General features: G+C 34.0%; 1 protein-coding gene across 1 annotated transcript in view; it reads right to left on the bottom strand.

Annotated features, from left to right (window-relative positions):
* Positions 1-15,576, bottom strand: part of LOC136337740 (probable ATP-dependent RNA helicase DDX60) — a 104,173-nt gene that overhangs the window by 32,856 nt on the left and 55,741 nt on the right. Inside the window, 9 exon segments of the mRNA XM_066279442.1 lie at positions 808-933; positions 2,129-2,233; positions 2,330-2,439; positions 4,376-4,515; positions 5,127-5,242; positions 9,699-9,794; positions 10,322-10,441; positions 12,101-12,250; positions 13,122-13,277. Coding sequence (XP_066135539.1) covers positions 808-933; positions 2,129-2,233; positions 2,330-2,439; positions 4,376-4,515; positions 5,127-5,242; positions 9,699-9,794; positions 10,322-10,441; positions 12,101-12,250; positions 13,122-13,277 — 1,119 coding nt within the window.

The following is a 15,576-nucleotide window of genomic DNA, read 5'->3' as shown; positions in this document are numbered from 1 at the left end:
GCAGAAGTCCCGGGTTCGATTCCCGGCCAGGGCACACAGGAGAAGTGCCCATCTGCTTCTCCACCCCTCCCCCTCTCCTTCCTCTCTGTCTCTCTCTTCCTCTCCCACAGCCAAGGCTCCACTGGAGCAAAGATGGCCCCGGGCACTGGAAATGGCTCCTGGGCCTCTGCTCCAGGATCTAGAGTGGCTCTGGTTGCAACAGAGCACCCCCCGCCCAGGGGCAGAGCATCGCCTCCTGGTGGGCGTGCCTGGTGGATCCCGGTCGGGCGCATGCGGGAGTCTGTCTGTCTCTCCCCGTTTCCGGCTTCAGGAAAATACAAAAGAAAAAAAGAAAGTAAAGTCAAAGAATAAAACAGTAAGATAAATTAAATAATACTTATATTTTCTTTTATTTGTCCAGTTTGTTGGCAACAGAAAGAAAATGAGTGTTCACTTCTTCAAAAAAGTAAGTAAACTAAAAGGGCTTCCTTAGGGAAATACTAGAGAAGAAAATCAGGGAAATTACCCAGTAGTATCAGAAATAAGAGAAATCCTGTCTTCTATGAAAAGCAAGACCCCAACTGGGGACACTGAAAAGACATGGTATGTGTGGGTTGTCCAAACTGGAGTTCACATAATGATTCTTTTCATTTTATTTTTATACCTAGCTAACTAAATTTAAGCTAGAATAACAAAGCATAGCAAAGGGGTATTCATCTTCCAGTCCTCAAGAGCTATGTGGATGATTCTCCTGAACCTAACTAAGAAAAGTCAGATCCATTTCATATTAATCTCAAATTTAAAGAAATCCTAAATGATTTTAACTACCTTGCTTGGGTTCTGCTGAATCCAATGAATCATTTCCTTTTTCAGTTCCTCTTCGTATTTCTTGGCATCTACCCTCATAATGACTATTTTATTTTTGAAACAGCTGAATTCTTCAGGCTCTAATTCCTTGAAAATGAAGAACCACAAATACCAAGAAAATTACAGTCATCATCCGTTCTAAAGTTTTGCATATACACCATAGTGAAGGAGCTCTCTCAAGCAGTCAGTACTCATTCATATTCATTTATGGAGTTAATGGCATGTCGGCTGATGGTTCCATTCTCTGTGTAATGGTTGTGTAATATTTTGTTTTCATAAGAACATACCAACACATAACTTTTTTAATACAGCAGTTATTTTAGAGGTAAAATGAAAAAATTTAAAATTTTAATTTTAAGAATACATAATTATTTTTATCATGGCAAGGCACTATTCTAAGCATTTCCCAAATAACAATTTAGTTAATCTTCACAATAGCTCAACAAAGTAGTTTTTTTTTTTTTGGTAAGGAATAATATGAATAATAGAGAAAATTTAACTAACTTGCCCAATTCTAGAGCACTGTGGCTCTGGAGTTTAAGTTCTTAACAATGAAATATGCTGCCTTACCATATGACCCAGTAATCCCTCTGCTGGTTATCTATCCCCAAAACTTGAAAACATGGGTACATAAAGACACATGCACCCTCATGTTCTTTGCAGCATTGTTCACGGTGGCCAAGACATGGAAACAACCAAAATGCCCTTCAATAGAGGATTGGATAAAGAAGATGTGGTACATATATACAATGGAATACTACTCAGCCATAAGAAATGATGACATCGGATCATTTATGACAACATGGGTGGACCTTGATAACATTATCCTGAGTGAAATAAGAAAATAAGAGAAAGCTAAGAACTAACTGTATGATTCCATACATAGGTGGGAAACAAAATTGAGACTCATGGACATAGACAGGGGTACAGTGGTTACCAGGGGGAAAAAAGGGGTGGAGAAGAAGAGGGATGGGTGAAGAGGAGGGGCTTAAAGAGAAACAAAATATAGGATGACAGGAGATGATTTGACTTGGGTGATGGGTATACAACATAATCGACTGTCCAAATTATGCAGAGATGTTTTCTCTAAATCTATGTACTCTGATTGACCAATGTCACCCTGTTAAATTTAACTGTCTAAATAAAAAAATTAAAAAAAAGAAATATGCTGCCTTTATTGATACCAGAAAAAATACCATTCATGACATTGCTCCTTATTGATGGACTGCCATAGCCAAAGAACTAGAGATAACAACAATAACATGCATATATATTCACACACCTTCTTTCTTGTCCATTCTGGCCAAATGTGTACCATCGCATCATAAAGCAGTATGCTCTCCCTTGGAGAAAATCCAAGGTCGAAAGGGATTCCATATTTTTCTATCTAAAAACCATATAATACAAAACTGTTAATTTTATGTCCCATACAGAGATTTTTAACCTGGATACATGCTCATTTTCCAAAATGGTTTATACTTACATGATTGACTGTAAGTGCTGCACATGGGTGATAGTGTTCAATGATAAACTCATTATCCTTTAGGGAACACACGTACTTTTCTAGATCATTGTATCTCTCTTTGTACCATACTGTAAGTATAGAATTGAAACAGTCATTAAGCTCTGTTTGCTTTCAAAACAATGACCTAATTATGATTTTACAATGATAAGCAGGCCTAGGAAGAGCTATGCATGAGCCCATTACCAATAGAACATTAGAAGCAGTGCTGTGCACTGGGAAGACATTGAAAGAGGATTCCATGTGTCTACACTGCACATTTGTGCTTTTCTTTTCTTCCTGGTTTTAATCTTCAATTGTGTTAAATCATCGCTTTTCAGTTCCTGGTATTTTATTATTATTTTCTAATTTATTTCTCTATGTACTCTTGTAAAACATGCCTTTGTGTAATAGAGCATGGGATAAATATATATACAGTCATACAATTAATTAAGAACATTAGGTATCATTGTTACTATTATTATTATATTATCATTCCACCATTAAAAAATAATGTTGCCAGGTTAAAGAAAGATAATGTCTTATTTTGTTGTTGTCTATTTTCTTTAATTAAAGTAGCAGATATTACAGTTTTATTTTTATTTTTTAAAATATTTTTTAAATTTATTTTAGAAAGGTGAGAGAGAGAAGGAAGGAAGGAGCAGGAAGCATCAACTCCAACTCCCATATGTGCCTTGACCAGGCAAGCCTGTGGTTTCGAACTGATGACCTCAGAGTTTCAGGTCAACACTTTATTTACTACACCACCACAAGTAAGGCCAGAAGCTGATATTCTAAATATCTCTATTAATATTATACTTGGCTTATATTTTTTCTTAGTGTTTACCACTTCCTAACATGCTATGTATTTTATTTTTATTTTATTGTCTATTCATCTTGTTTAAGCTCTATGTCCACATTAAAATTTAAGCTTCAGAAAAGCAGAGTTTAGTTCAATAATGGGTTCTGGCAGATATCAGACATTTCAATACTTGTTAAGTTAAAGCATGAGGGATCTGCAGAGCTTTTGGCTGAAAAGTAGCCAGAAAAATATGACTTTATACTACTTCATAGAATCCTCATGAAAACAGTCATAGCAACATTCATTAATTCAGTCATAAAATATTTAGAGTACATATAAAAAAAGACACCATGACATGGACTAAAAAAAAATTATACATACACACAAACACACACATATATTTACATCCAATACATTATATATATTTTTATCTACTTATTTAAATATATACATACATAAATATATTTAAAATGTCTAGTGCTTTCCAAAAAAAAAGACAAATAAAAATAGTAACAATCGACAGTAGGAAATGTCATAACATAGGACATACTATGGGACTTGAAATAAAAGAATTAAGGTTCTATTTTAGCTGTGCCTCTAGACAATATCTCTTAAATAATGAAAAAACAGAATTTGGTCAAATGTAGATGAAAGGTAATTCCAGAAAAGTAGGAATTAAAAAAGCAAAAGCAAATTTTAAGGAACAATGAATAATCCAAATGTCAAGAAAATTCATGAAAAGAAAGACTACCACAATATGAAACACGAAAGATAGCACAGAATGGGACCACAAGTGAAACTGGACATTTGAAGTACTGATTTTTTAGCAAACCAAAATTGAACTGCCCTTTAAAAATGGTTTTGTCTTTAATTTTTTTTTTTACAAAATAGGAAGTGAAACATTTGTCTGTGCTATAATTCTATATTTAATGACACTGAATTATGCAAGAATTCACATTATTTCAAAATAGCTCAGCTTAACAAAAAGCTTGGTCTTCAAGTTTATTAGATCCACCATTTGTTAACTGTGTGCTATTCAGCATTGCTATCTCCTAGAGCTAATATTCTTATTTAATTTCCTCTGTATATTAAAACAAAATTGATTTCTTTTCAGAATTGTAGTAAGAATCAAATTGGTTTACATATATAAGAGCCTTAATATGTTACATGCATGTAGAGTGTAATCAATAATTCTGAGTTCCCCTTCTCAGATAAAATAGTCATACCCAGTCTAACTCTGTACGATGGCTTTTCTATTCTTTTTCTCTCTTGTTTCTTTGCAACTTTCAAGGCATTTTGCGATGGACCAGAATTTTCCATTGTGCTTTCAACATTCTGCCAGTATCTTTTAATTGACACCAACCATCTAGTTATTAAAAGAAGAAAGTATTATCATCACAAAAAACTGCATCATTTGCTTTCTGAGGAAAATCATTAAAAAATTGATCTAAGAGATTAAAAATCTTCTCTCCAAACATTAACATATTAAAACTATATTTATATTCACAAGGTTTAATCAGTTGTTACTTTTATGCAATCACCGAGAATTGATACTTTAAGATTTCTTATGAAATTCATTGGCCCAATAGAACAGTTTTATTCATTTCTGCCATATGTGTTGACTCATTTTGAAAACATTTTTGGTGTTTTGATACAAAAGTAACGTACGTGCATAATATATTGGAAGGATAGTTCTAAACTACCTTATGCTGTTCTCTGAGATTCTAAAGGTCAAGCTTTAAACAGGAAAATTAAATCACTCTCACACAAATTTCTTGAGAACCAGAAATGTGAATGATATCTATTCAAAGGATGAGAGAAAATATTTTCTAGATAAATATAAAAAATTTGAAGAAAACAAATCTCCATTGAAGAAATACTTTTGTTTTAAAGATTAATTTAAATATCTATGACTGGATTGTTTTTTACTATCATTATTAGCACTAACAGCAATTACAATAAATGCAAAAGGCTTACTCGGTGAGATGTTCAGGATTACTGACAGTAGCAGAAAGTGCCAGAAAGGGACACCGAATCATAACAAGAAGATGCTCCCAAACTTCTGCTCCAATTTCTCCCCCAAGACAGTGGACCTGAAAATGTGGTTAAGTAGACTCAGTATAAAATTAGTTAGAATTTTAACCAAAATATTAATAGATTATTCTACCAGAATTATTTCCTTCTCTCTCCACATTCAGTAGTGTCCATTCACCACTGACAAAGTTGGTCAAAGAATCCCAGTGAAGTTTGAGAAGAATTAAACTGGGTTTGAGAATAACATATTGAGAGATGACTTGCTCTATTATGAATGATGATGGATAAACTTTGAAAAAGATTATCACTTGCCATGGTAATAGTACTCATAAGCCAGAACTAATTGAGCAAAAGAATACACTCTGTAATTCTTGTTTACTAATAAAATATTGGCTGGTCTGACCTGTGATGGCGCAGTGGATAAAGCATCAACCCAGAACACTGAGATTACTGGGTTCGAGGCCTGAGGCTGCTAGCTCTGAGAGCAGGCTCATCAGTGCTGAGTCTTTGGCTTATCATTCACATGATTCCAAAGCTCACCAGCTTGAGCCCAAAGGTTGCTGGCATAAAAAGTGCCAGGTTGTTGGCTTGAGCAAGGGGACACTGGCAGGGCCCCAGTCAAGGCACATATGAAAAGCTCAATGTACTAAAGTGAAAGCAACTAGGAGTTTATGCTTCTCATCCTCTCTCCTTCTTCCTGTCTCTCTCTTTCACTCTCACTCTCTCTCATAAAAAATTATCGGCTAGGCCTGACCTGTGGTGACACAGTGGATAAAGCATTGACCTGGAATGCTAAGGTCAGCAATTTGAAACCCCGGGCTTGCTTGGTCAAGGCACATATAGGAGTTGATGCTTCTTGCAGCTCCCCTCCTTCTCTCTCTCTCTCTCTCTTTCTTTCTCTCCTAAAATTAATAAAGTCTTTTAAAAAATTATTGGCTGAATTATAGGAACTACCAGAAAACAAGCAGAATGAAGAAAAATCTTTATAAAAATAAAACATTTACTCATATGTCACTAGTCTTGTCATTGAAATGCAGATTAAAATGTTTATGAAACAATTACTTTGAAATACATAAACTTCTCCAGGCTTCAGTCTATAAATATACATAGAGCACTTTTTGTACTAATTAGAAATCTAGAGAAAGCTGAGTTTCCTGACTGTAAATGGGGGCAAGATATGTGCAAGGATTATTCACTCACTCACTAGTTTGCCACAATGATATGGGTAATTAATAATAACATATAAAAGACAGAACCACTTTAAAAGATTCGACTTTAAATAATTTGTGTAAACTTCTCAGCTAAAAATAAACTTTCATTTAATAAAATTAGATCCTTATCTATATTATGGCCTAAATTTCATAGAATATGAAAAACAGGAAAAAAACTCAATTTCAAGTCTAGCTTATGCATTTCTGAATTTTATTAAAACCTTTATCCTTTATGAAGCATTTATCTACTATAAACAGGCACTGTGAAGAGGTCAAGAGAAGCTTTCAAAAGTACTTTAGTCAAAATAGAGAGAAAAAGAAAAAATATAAATATATGCAAAAGACAATGTAAATATATTGATGAAAAGGTCATTTTAACAAAATGTGCATGTGTTTGAATTCCTAGTAAATTGGAGATGAGTGTTGAATTTATAATGATGAAGTGAGACTTGATAAGAAGCACTCTTTTTATTGTTTTAAATAAAGATATAAAAGATAAGAGTTAAAATAAACATTTTGTCATGTTTCCCTTCATTTTATGGTAGAGGACATTTAACCTTATCATTTTCATGCACAGATACCTCTGTGTGTCTGTGCTGCATGAAAGCATAGGAAACGGGAGCTGGCTGCCTGTGTTACCATTTTGACTCTGCACTTAACATGGGGTGAACTGAGGAAAAGTAATTTCTCTTTGCCTCAATTCAGTGCCCATAAAAATAATAACTACATTACTGGGTTTTTCTGAACAGTAAATGCCATAATAGCTGGGAATCATTTAGAATAAATATCCATAGTAAACATTAAAATAATGGTAGCTATTATGTATATAATAGCAATTTTATGTATAGCAATTTGTGTAACATAATTATTTAAACTTAAATCAATCTTTGCATTCTTTTTAAATCTGTTCTATTGTGAAATACAACATTCAACAATTGTATAAAAATAGACTTTCATATTAACAAAGTATTATTCAGGTTAACTAAGTAAAGCAAACATCATCATAAATCAAGACAAATATGTCCAGTATCTCAGAAGTCCATATTATAACAAGCTCCTTCAATAGTTACTATGCTGTTGTTGTTTTTTAAATTATGGAATGGTTTTATTGTACTTTTGTATATGTATGTGTGTATTCACAAAGTAAGCTGATTTTGTGAGGTTTTGTCATTTGAATCGGTGAGTTTTTATTGTGATTGCACTAAATTTATAGGACAATATGGGGGCCTAATTGTACAAAATAATTTATTTGTGTCCAAAATTATCTGTCGTAATCATAATCAGTGCAGTTCTGATAGCAATTTTGAATTTTCCAATGCAAAAACATGGACTGTTCTCTTAGGTGTTTCTATTGACTTTATCTTTTAAAAAAGTCTTATTAAATACCACTCAGTAAAGTTTAATGATTTCTTTATAAAAGTCCTGAGTATCTTTTTAAAAATTTATTTCAAAGTACTTTGTATATTTTATGATATTATAAATGACACTAAAATGTTTGTTAACACAGTGCAACATACAAATGATGTATTGCTAAATTGTGCACCTGAGACCTATACGATTTTATTAACCAATGCCACCCCAATACATTCAATAAAACGTTTTTTAAAGTAAATAAAATGCTTGTTTACCTCATTTTCTCAATGTGTTGCTAATATAAAATTATTTTTAATTTGAAATTCAAAGGATAAAAAATACAAAGATATATTCTTGACATAAATGGAACTATGCTAAAAATACAAAGCAAAAAGATAGTGGAAAGAGACTTGACTTGGAATGGTAAACACACAATGCAATATATAGATATATTATAGAATTATATACCTGACACATATAATTTTATTAACTATTATCACACCAATACATTCAATAAAAGTTTTTTTTTGTTTGTTTGTTTGTTTTTGTTTTTTTTCTTTTTTCTTTCTGAAGCTGGAAACAGGGAGAGACAGTCAGACAGACTCCCGCATGCGCCCGACCGGGATCCACCAGGGGGCGGTGCTCTGCCCATCCTGGGCGGCGCCATGTCACGACCAGAGCCACCCTAGCGCCTGAGGCAGAGGCCACAGAGCCATCCCCAGCGCCCGGGCCATCTTTGCTCCAATGGAGCCTTGGCTGCGGGAGGGGAAGAGAGAGACAGAGAGGAAGGCGCGGCGGAGGGGTGGAGAAGCAAATGGGCGCTTCTCCTGTGTGCCCTGGCCGGGAATCAAAGTTTTTAAAAGAGTTTTAAAATAAGGTATATTCGGAGGTTAAGAAATATACTTTTAATTAACCCATGGACCAAAAAGTTAATTATGATGGCAATTAAAAGATATTTTAAACTGAATCATAAAAAACGTAATGTTTCAAATGTTGCTAAAGTAATACTTTAAGATTAATGGTAAACCTTCAATACATTAATGTATTGGAAAAGAATACATATATGCATTAGAATATAACTCAAAATTTATGTTTAGATTATGTCATCCTCCTGTATTTGCAGCCTATTTTGTTTATTTTAGTCTGTTTACTTGTTTATTTGTATTTTGTTTTTTGTTTTTAAGTGAGAGGAAGGCAGATAGGTGAGACAGACTCCGGCACGTGCCCCAGCCAGGATCTACCCGGCAACCCCCGTCAGAGCCAATACTCCAGTACCAAGTTATTTTTAGAACCTGAGACTGACACGCTCAGACTGACTGAGCCATTCTCGGTGCCTGGGGCCACACTTGAATCAACTGAACCACTGGCTATGGGAGGGGAAGAGGGAGAGAAGAGGGAAAGGAAGAGGAAGAGAAGCAAATGGTCACTTCTCCTTTGTGCCTTGACGAGGATCAAATACAGGAAGTCCATGTACTGGGCCAATATCCAATGAGCAACCAGCCAGGGCTGTATTTTGCATTTTATTTCATCAAATGAATACTAGCTAACAGTATGAAGCATTTTTAAACTAGCAATAAAGTAACATGACTAATTTTAGCCATTAATGGAACTGGTATAAGTAACAGGCAAGTACCTATTAAAAGATAGTTGGTTCAGTGGTAAAGAAGTTCTTTAGCTAAGAGACAAAAAGAGTCTATTGCTAGTATCATTGATGTGTCCAGTGATTTCTGGGATACATTTTCTCTGCTACTATCACTCTTATTCTGGAATTTTTTTCATTTTTTCTTTTCAGATCTATCTTTTAATACCAGCACATTCATTCTATCCCTTCCATAAAGTGAATATTTTTAATAACTATCCATAAGATCACCATCTTTCCTAAAATAAATAAGCTATATAATGTATGTACATAAAATTTTTCATGGAATAATGATAGTGAAAGGTAGCATACCTCATCAAATATGACATATCTCATCCTTTTCAACCACTTTTGATTACGAGGTGATAGCAAGAGTATTTCCAAGCACTGAGGCACTGTCACCAATATCTGTTAAAAAACATGAAACCAATGACTTAATTTTTTTTTTAAATCTCAAGCTTTAACTTCTTAACATCGACAAAATATTTTAGATGACATAGTATATTCATATTGGCCTTTCTATTACAATAAAAATCTCATTTGTCAAAAATAAAATAAATTTGTATAACAAGTGTATGCCATAGTTGATACATTCAAAAAGTCAAGCTAGCTTATTAAGAAACATTCTCCCATGTAGTACATTGGGATATAAAGTCACCACAATTTGAAACCATCATTATTGAAGGAAGCTGCTTGCTCAAGTTGAAATTTCAGAAAAGAAAAGCATTTTATATACTTTGTGTGGAAAATATAATTTTTTGAATGCTAACCACATTATTAAATAAAAATAATACCAACAAAATGTTAAAATATAAATAAGTCTCTCAGGGTAATAATTGTCAACTTAATTCATCCTCACGTTAAAACCGTGAGGTGTCTACTGAAGTAACTTAATATGCATTATTATTTATTATATGTTCATGTCTGTGACGTACCTGACAATTCAAGGTGTCATGACGGTAATCTCTTGTGAAAACTCCACACACCACTAATCCCTTTGGCAGCGCTTTGGTAAATAAACTGCAGACAGTTCCTACCACTTGATTAACAAGAGCCTGAAATCATAAAAGACACAATCGGCTATTCAGTAACTATCAATAACACTGAAAAAATTAGTTCAGTAAGCAGGGAACAAACTTACATGCAAAAGGTATAGTGACAGTTTTATATAACTCTTTCTTAATAAAAGAACTAGTTGTACCAAATGCTTCCCACTGGTCCCATTTTAAAGTTTTCCTTAATGTATAATATATCACAGTGCTTCTTAATGTGAAGGCTAAAAACAATAAACACTCTATGTCACATAAACATGATATATATTTGCACTGGTGAAATCAAATGATGTTTTTTCATTTAAAAATATAATTGGTTCTTCAATAATAGGCACATGACGTAACTTCACTAGGCCTCCATTTTCTCATCTGTAAAGTGAGAGGACTGGGTGATATGATAGAGATGAACTCTCCCAGCACTAGCATTCTAAATTTTTTCTCTTAGTGCATTTTAAGTACTGCAATTAAGAATTCTCCTAGGGGCCAGACCTGTGGTGGCACAGTGGATAAAGCATCAACCTGGAAACGCTGAGGTCGCTGGTTTGAAACCCTGGGTTTGCCTGGTCAAGGCTCATGTGGGAGTTGATGCTTCCTGCTTCTCCCCACTTCTCCCTCTTCCTCCTCATTCTCTCTCTCCTCTCTAAAATGAATACATAAAAAAAGATTAAAAAAAAAAAAGAATTCTCCTAGGGAAAGAAAAAGGATGGAACACCCAAATCCCTTCTATATGAGGAGAAAAATTCTGATTTAGCCAGGAGTCTGTAGACTTCTTTTTACACAGATTGTTATAAAGGAAGAAGCCTACAGCACTTGCAGGAATTGGAGGTTATTCTCAGAGCATGAAGACAAAACTGAGAACGCTGCTTTTCCTTCTGCCCCTCTCTCTTATAAACTAATCTATACTCTTCTAACCCTGGCATAGACATCAGATGGTTTGTTTTAGCAAAAGTCTCAAAAGTGTTAAATCCTGATTTTTAATAAGGGCTGGACCTAAGCAGGTTTAAGTAATAAAATGAGTAAAAAAATAAAGGTTAATGGTACCACTGAGTGATCATTGTTTATACCCAGACAAAATACTAAATGCTTTACATACATCATCTCACTTAATGCTTAGAAGAGTAGTACAGCAGCCTCTTCTGACCCACGAACCTGTGTTTGAAGACTCCTAATGGATGCCTGAAACTGGGGATAGTAATGAATCTTATATAATACTATGGGGTTTTTTTCTATGCATACATACCATTTCACTTAAAGGAAGCATTTTACAGCTTCATTTTGGCATATCCCAATTGCCATTGTTACCATTTTTGCATTTTGGGGTCATTTCTCAGTAAAATAGGATTACTTGAGCACAAACACTGTGATAGCACAGTTAAGCTGACCCAAGAGGGTTGCTAAGTGATTAATGGCCAGGTAGTGCACACTGCACGGATACATTAGACATAGGGATGATTTGTGTCCCAGGCAGGACAGAATGAAATGGTGCAAGATTTCAGCACGTTACTCAGAACAGCACACAATCCAACACTTATGACTGCAGTGCTGCAGCCTGGACATTGTGCTACCTCCCCATGATTAAGGGCACAAACTCGAGTTGAGGAAAACTGCTGTAAGATATATAGTGTCATCTGCACTATATATCTTACTATATATCAACACTACCTTTGTTGGAGCAACATACACAATCACCCCTTCATCGCTCTCTCTCAGTACTTTCTCCATGCAGTAGTAGGAAGCATACGTTTTCCCTGATGAAGTCGGGGCAACGATTACGGCTGATTCATTATTATCTACAACATCAAGGAGTTCCCTCTAGATAAAAATAAAAGATCACATTTCATTTTAAAATACATATTTAGTCCCAATTTTTAATTTAAAGACAAACAACTATATCTAAGGCAAGTTAGTATTCATGGTTCCTTCTGAGGCATAGTAGTGTTTACAACAGCAGATGATACTTAAGGGAATCACCGTTTTCTGCTATTTGGAAATAACTCAACTCACTGTCACTTTCGACTGAAAAATTCTTTACTTAAACTTAGATCAAAATACCCAAATAAACAAACATTATCACAACAGGGCCTGCCCAGGTTATCATGCAGTTTGACTCTCTGAATTCTTTTTACCTTGAGTTGGAGAACCTTGGACTAAAACCAAAATTACTGAAATCTACTTTTATATGTATTTCCATTTTTCTATTTATAAATTATGGGACAATAAATGAATACATAAAAATGTCATTTTTTCAAAAAAACACACATGCACATATGTAATAGGCTATCTATGATAGTTATCCTTACTTATAATGATATATTATGAATGACTCTGCTGTTTAACATTGGGACAATCACTGCTACTTTGCAAAACCAGTCAACTCTTGCCAAATATATATCATTAAACATCAGGCACTACATTTTGAAATTAAATTGATGTAGATAATAATTACACAGTGCAATGGTTAAGAGCAGTCTAACTGAAATTAGAGATCTTAATTTTTAATTCAGACTCTATCATTTAAAAGAGCCAACTTTTTTAACTGACTCTTTTCCGTATTTTCATTGGCATTATACTGCATTCTAAGTGATTGACACATCCAGAATTTGTTGCACACAAGGAGATGTCAACCAACTGTTTCCGTCAGGTTTCTTCACTTTTCCAGGCTGCCGATTTTTTCAGTAAATACCTGCCACGTGTCTGGTATAAAATGCTGCACCCTGGGATCAGGATCACTTCTTTCTTCTCGAAATAGGTAAGGGCCCATATATGTTAACTGAAACCGAGCTGCTCCCATATGAACTGAATATTTTGAAATATCCTTCTCAGTACCTGATTCTTGCACCTAAAGTAAATATTATGTATTAGATTTTCATGTATACTATTTTAATCTGGGCAAGAAAATAATTATCAATCATGTTGTAGTTTGAATTGCTTCAACAACATTATTTCATGTTTCATAATTGTTGAGAATTAACAATAGAAGATAAGATATAGACTATATCTTCACTCTAATTTTTAAATACTATTTTATGTGTCAGTATCACATTCTATAGACTATAAGTAAAATTTAAAATAAAATTAATCTAATTATAAATCAATTCAATCTTTGATAATTATTAAATATGAACAACTCTCTCAACACTCACACACACACACATTAAAATTTGTGTTTTAATTAAGGAACTCTTGCCTATCTTAAAAGAGCATTTTTCATAAAGAAAATACTCTCATAAGGATTAATAATGAGTATATATCATATTACAAATTATTTCACTCAAAGAATTCTACTCTATGGTTAAATATCTCATCATTGAGGAATCCACCATCATAACAAATTCCCATATTTGACATAATCTCTATTCTTGAAAGTTTTATAACACTTGATTATGATTATATTAGAAAAGGATGGGAAAAATAAATTTATATGTTACTGTGTTCTGGTTGATAATTAACTGCAAACATTTAAAAAATAATGATGGCTTAAAGCAGGAAACACTCTGATTGAAAATTACTAAAAAAATATTTAAAAATTTAAATTATCAGTATTTTTTCTGTTTACTTTCTTATTTAATAAAAAAAAAGAAAAAAGAGTTTTGGTCATGCAAGAATGGAGTAAATTCCTATTTCAGAGCTGGAACAGAAAGTCCAGATCTGGAGTTGGAAAGAGTGGGGAGTTAGAAATCTGTCCATCATCGTCTAGGTTTTTTATTCTTTATCTTAATAAGGAGAATTGCTTTCCTAGAGCTTGTGAGTTTATTTAAGGAAATTGTTTTTCTCCCAATTTCTCAATGGAGGGGGGAAACATAGCTCTCCCTTGGTGGAAAATAAACTATATCTTCTTGCAATGTGAGGTAAGTATAGAACAATCAAAGAAAGAGATGTCTTGTCCACATTGTGGTTGGAACTAAATTATGAGCTCATCTCACATTCTGCATTGAGATATTTTTCTGCACTGGAACTCATTTTTATATCACAAGGCCTTCTTAAATGTTACAGTTGAATATTAGGTATGTCACTTGTGTAATCAAAATGTAGGGCTTTTCCCATGCTGAATTTGAAGTATAATAGAAAATAACAAAAGCCACTCGGAAGAGCTCTCAAAGGGTTCTACAGAATTGCCAAGGAGTGGCCCAAAGTCATCTTGAGATTACGGGAACAAGATGCAACTAGAAGGAATTTATGGGCATAGTTAGCATTCTTCAGGAATGGGCAAACTAGCAAAAGGCTGGATATCTGAGGTGGGGCAGTAGGAGGACTCAGAAAAGTTATTGAACCATTTAAGAAAGAACTAGTGCAGGAGGAAATGCAAGGCTAACTATGCTTCTCTCTGGTAGTCACCCTGAGTTGGTATCCTCTCTACCTACCCCTTCTATTCCCCTACTAACAGAACGCATCTTCACTTTACCAAGATGAAGTAATAGCAGAAGTACAGCTGCCCTGTTTCTAAATATGTATACTGTCTTATGCTTCTCAAGTCATTATTTGAGAGCTATTTTGACTTAATCCATTTTCTCTTCAAATGCACCCCTTTGAAGAGCTAAAGACAAATAAGAAATTTAAAGAAATCAGTATATGTAAGAACATCAAATAGAAATAATTGTAAGTAAAGTTTTGCTAGAGAAAAAAATTAAGTTGATTCATCTCTCTGAGGGTGAATTTCAGTTCTTTCTAGAAGTCTTCAGAAACCTCCCAATAAACAGACAACAATATGTACAGGCAACAATCACATCTAAAGGAGAACTCTTTCCTTCTCTTTACTCATCCCTTCTTTCACTGTTCCTTCCAGAGGCAGAGCAATAAATAAGAAATAAAAAAGCTTTGCTTCCATTGAACTTACATTCCAATTTTGAGAAACAAACAACAAACAAGTGGATAAACATACACAAAAAATTTAGATAGTGACACATGCTGTTAAGAAGGATAAATTTCTTAGTGACTTTATAGGCTGGAGGAAGAGTGGAGGAAATACTACTTAAGATTGGATGGTCTCAAGTCAGTCATAAAATGTTTCTTTGATAACATGATGTTTCACCTAAAACATTATTAACAACAAAGGAATAAGCTATGCTAAGATCTGAAGGAATATATGTGCACATAGAAGAAACAGCTGATGCCATACTGAAGCATAAAGGAATCCTATT

Source organism: Saccopteryx bilineata, chromosome 1 (genome assembly GCF_036850765.1).
Source record: "Saccopteryx bilineata isolate mSacBil1 chromosome 1, mSacBil1_pri_phased_curated, whole genome shotgun sequence".
Taxonomy (NCBI): domain Eukaryota; kingdom Metazoa; phylum Chordata; class Mammalia; order Chiroptera; family Emballonuridae; genus Saccopteryx; species Saccopteryx bilineata.
The sequence above is the reverse complement of the archived record's forward strand: the minus strand, read 5'-3'. Positions and strand labels throughout refer to the sequence as shown.